The following is a 3,275-nucleotide window of genomic DNA, read 5'->3' as shown; positions in this document are numbered from 1 at the left end:
CTATATAGTATAGTATACCTTGAAAATATTTTGAATACCCTATTTCAAAAGGATTTTGCTAACATTAAAAAGAAGAAACAAACAACTACCATCCTCCACGGATAAATTTTCCGGCCACCAAAATTCCAGACTAATATGAGAAATTATCAAGCATAACAAGGTCTAATATAGTAATATGTCTCTTTTTATGGATTAATCTGAAAAAAAAAAATCAATTTTTCTTTTTAATTGTTTCTTAATTATTAAATAAAAAATGTTTGTTTTTATTTTAAAAAATAATATATATTTAAAATTTTATTTATTTGAATATTAGGAAAATACATTAAAACTTCCGATCAATATTCTATCCTAAATGCCAATTCATCTAATTTATCTAACTAATAAGTTGGCTATCCTATTACAATTTCTGTTGTTTGATTCTGCTAACACCGTTATTAATTATTTCAGTTGAATTTTTAAAACTTGTTTAATAAATACATTATAGATACAGTAAAACTTTATTTTTTTTAATAAAATCCTTTTACATTGAAAGTCTTAACAAAAATCCTTTTAAAAAATTACTAAACAAAGTATATGTACATTTCTTTTCTTTTCTTTTTCCTTTTAAGAAAATAGTATTTAAAAAGCAAAGAATATTCACTTCCCTGAAAATTAGCCACATAAATAAATGTTGGTGATTCCAACAAGCATTGCACATAACACTTATGGAATAGGCCTTTATGTTATAATTGTAATCCATTGTCAAGAGATTTTTTAGTCTTTAAACTTTAAAGGGGTTTGTCGAGGCACTTACCATGTAGTACAATTACAAATGGTTGATTATAAATTTAAAAGTAGAAAAGTGTAAAAAAGAAAAGAAAAAAATAAAGAAAAAGAAAACGTTCCAAAGTTTTTTCTGTGACTTGCAAATATATCCATTTAATGAAAAAAGAAGAAGAAGTAGTTATCTTTATTGCACATAACAATTCGCATACTACTAATTACTAGTATTAGTATCTGGTTCTAAACTTTTCTCTTCCCTCTTTTTGTACTCTATAAAATAATAACTCATACTTTTTGTAGTATTGATTACATTGTACAAAGCTTTTTTTTCAAAAATCTAAAAGACAAATCGACATAAAAACCAGTTTTCAATTAAAATTAATTATAATGATGATGTTAAAAGTTTAACCATCCTTCTGGCCATTTATTCATATCTAAGGTCCCTAAGATCAATTCAATGTTTTTTTTTTCTATGATATTTTCTAACTCGACAAATTAAGGACTAATCTGTTATAAATCAAAACTCCATTTAAGAATTTGCTGCTGAATAATGAGTTATTGTATGCACAAGACTTTCGAACTTTTGACACTTGCTCAAACGGACTAGTGAGTTAATCACTAGACCAACCCAACTTAGTTACTCAATATCCTCTTTATTTATATGATGATTATGATATTGATAAATTAGAAAATATACATGTAATGAATCAGATATAAGCCAAAAGATATACCAAGTCAAACGAAATATTTTTAAACAAAACTAAATTATCGTTTAGCTCATGGAGCTCATTGTAGTAATCAATTTCTATTTCTATTTTTATTCCAGTTTACAATAATTGTCATTTTAACTTTTTTTTTTGGTACAATCATGGATTAATATATCATGTATCTGGATAAAAATTAAATACAAATACATTAATTTTAGATGTATCCAAAAAAAGTCAAAATCACTTTTTTCATTGTCACATTACTGTGAACACCAGTGTTACATGCTTCAGTTAGATGTCAACATTGATGAGTCAAGATCACTCGATAATGGTGCTTTTGAGTCAACCCCTTTGGCTTTTTTATCACTTCTTTGATGTGACTTATTTAAAACTCTGTCAGACTGAGACACAATCTTGGAAACTGTGAATCCAGCAACTTCAAAGGTGTGTGATCTGTAAGGTAATAAAGAATTACGAAGAATAACATCAACACCTTCATATGTCCAAGCACTTAAAACTGCATCTCCTTTGAGTCCAATGGCAAACCAACCAAGCCCAGAAGCAGCAATGTCTACAGAACTTGACCCCCAACTGTTCCCACTAACATGGAACTCCCTTCTCACCCAATTCCCAAGCTCTTGAACTCGTTTCTCTCCAATTGGAGGCTGGCAAAGAACAGTTCAAAATGGTGTTACAGACGAGGAAAATTTAATGCAATATCATTCATGCCACAATGAAATATGCGCACACAAAAAAAAAAATCAGCTACCAAATCATCCGCTGTGTCTGTGTATAATATATGTGTTATTTAACTCATTTTTAATGTATATTTTGTATTTCAACATATATTCTATACAGGTGGTTGATTTAATAGCTGATTTTGTGTGTATATATATCATGATTGATTAAATAAAGTCCTGTGGTATGATAACAAATTCCCCTAATCCCCTTATATCTGCCATTATCAGTTTTTGGCACATCCTTCTACAGATGTATCTGGATAATTCCTTGATCTAACAATGTACCAAACGTTTTGTTGCTCTCACGTTTTAGTGCATAATGTATTTGGAAATGAATTGTAGTTATCTGGTGGATACAAATTGTATGTGGATACAATATCTATCATAGTTCCTTTTATTCGCCATTATCACCATTTGCTATATTTTTAGATCAATGTATTTTGGATACATTAAAAGGAACGAAAGGAGTATAAGATTTGTTGATAGTGTAGAATATTTTACACCGAGACTATATCAAAATTAATCTCATTGAATAAGTAGTCTCTCACCTAGAGGAATAAATAAGACTTTGTTGTTGTGGTGGTGGTGGTGGTGTAATTTTTATTGAATAAACAAGAGCAAAGTGAATACCTGTAGTTGGCAGCCAAAATGGTCTTGGAATATTTTGGGTGCATTTTCTATTTTACCCATATGCAGTGGAAGATAAGGAGATGCCCACACTGTGACATAAATAGTATCTAGGGATGTTTCTTCAATATCCAACCTCATTAGACCAGCTATGTGAATAGAATGACCAACCTGCCACAATGAATTACCGCAAGCTTTAACAAGATAACAAATATTTATTTTATTTTTAAAAAATAGTCACAGTGCAAACTGGCAATGCATATAAGAAATTCAGTACCAAGAATTAGCATCTCAGTGCACTCACCTTAACTCTATATGTCCTAGGTTTCAACTCCTTGCCCATGTTAACAAGCTTTTGCTCTTCCCTCGTCAACCGTGTTGTGATCTGGTGAGGATGAAGAAGGCCAGGTGTATCGAATAATTTTGCCTGCCTTGGAAG

General features: G+C 30.0%; 1 protein-coding gene across 1 annotated transcript in view; it reads right to left on the bottom strand.

Moving 5' to 3' along the window:
• Positions 1,558-3,275, bottom strand: part of LOC107632228 (GTP-binding protein BRASSINAZOLE INSENSITIVE PALE GREEN 2, chloroplastic) — a gene marked incomplete in the record, with an annotated part of 4,847 nt that continues 3,129 nt past the window's right edge. The window contains 3 exon segments of the mRNA XM_021118061.1: positions 1,558-2,134; positions 2,840-3,007; positions 3,141-3,275. Of these exon segments, the coding sequence (XP_020973720.1) occupies positions 1,757-2,134; positions 2,840-3,007; positions 3,141-3,275 (681 nt within the window).

This window comes from Arachis ipaensis, chromosome B03, assembly GCF_000816755.2.
Source record: "Arachis ipaensis cultivar K30076 chromosome B03, Araip1.1, whole genome shotgun sequence".
Lineage (NCBI taxonomy): Eukaryota > Viridiplantae > Streptophyta > Magnoliopsida > Fabales > Fabaceae > Arachis > Arachis ipaensis.
The sequence above is the reverse complement of the archived record's forward strand: the minus strand, read 5'-3'. Positions and strand labels throughout refer to the sequence as shown.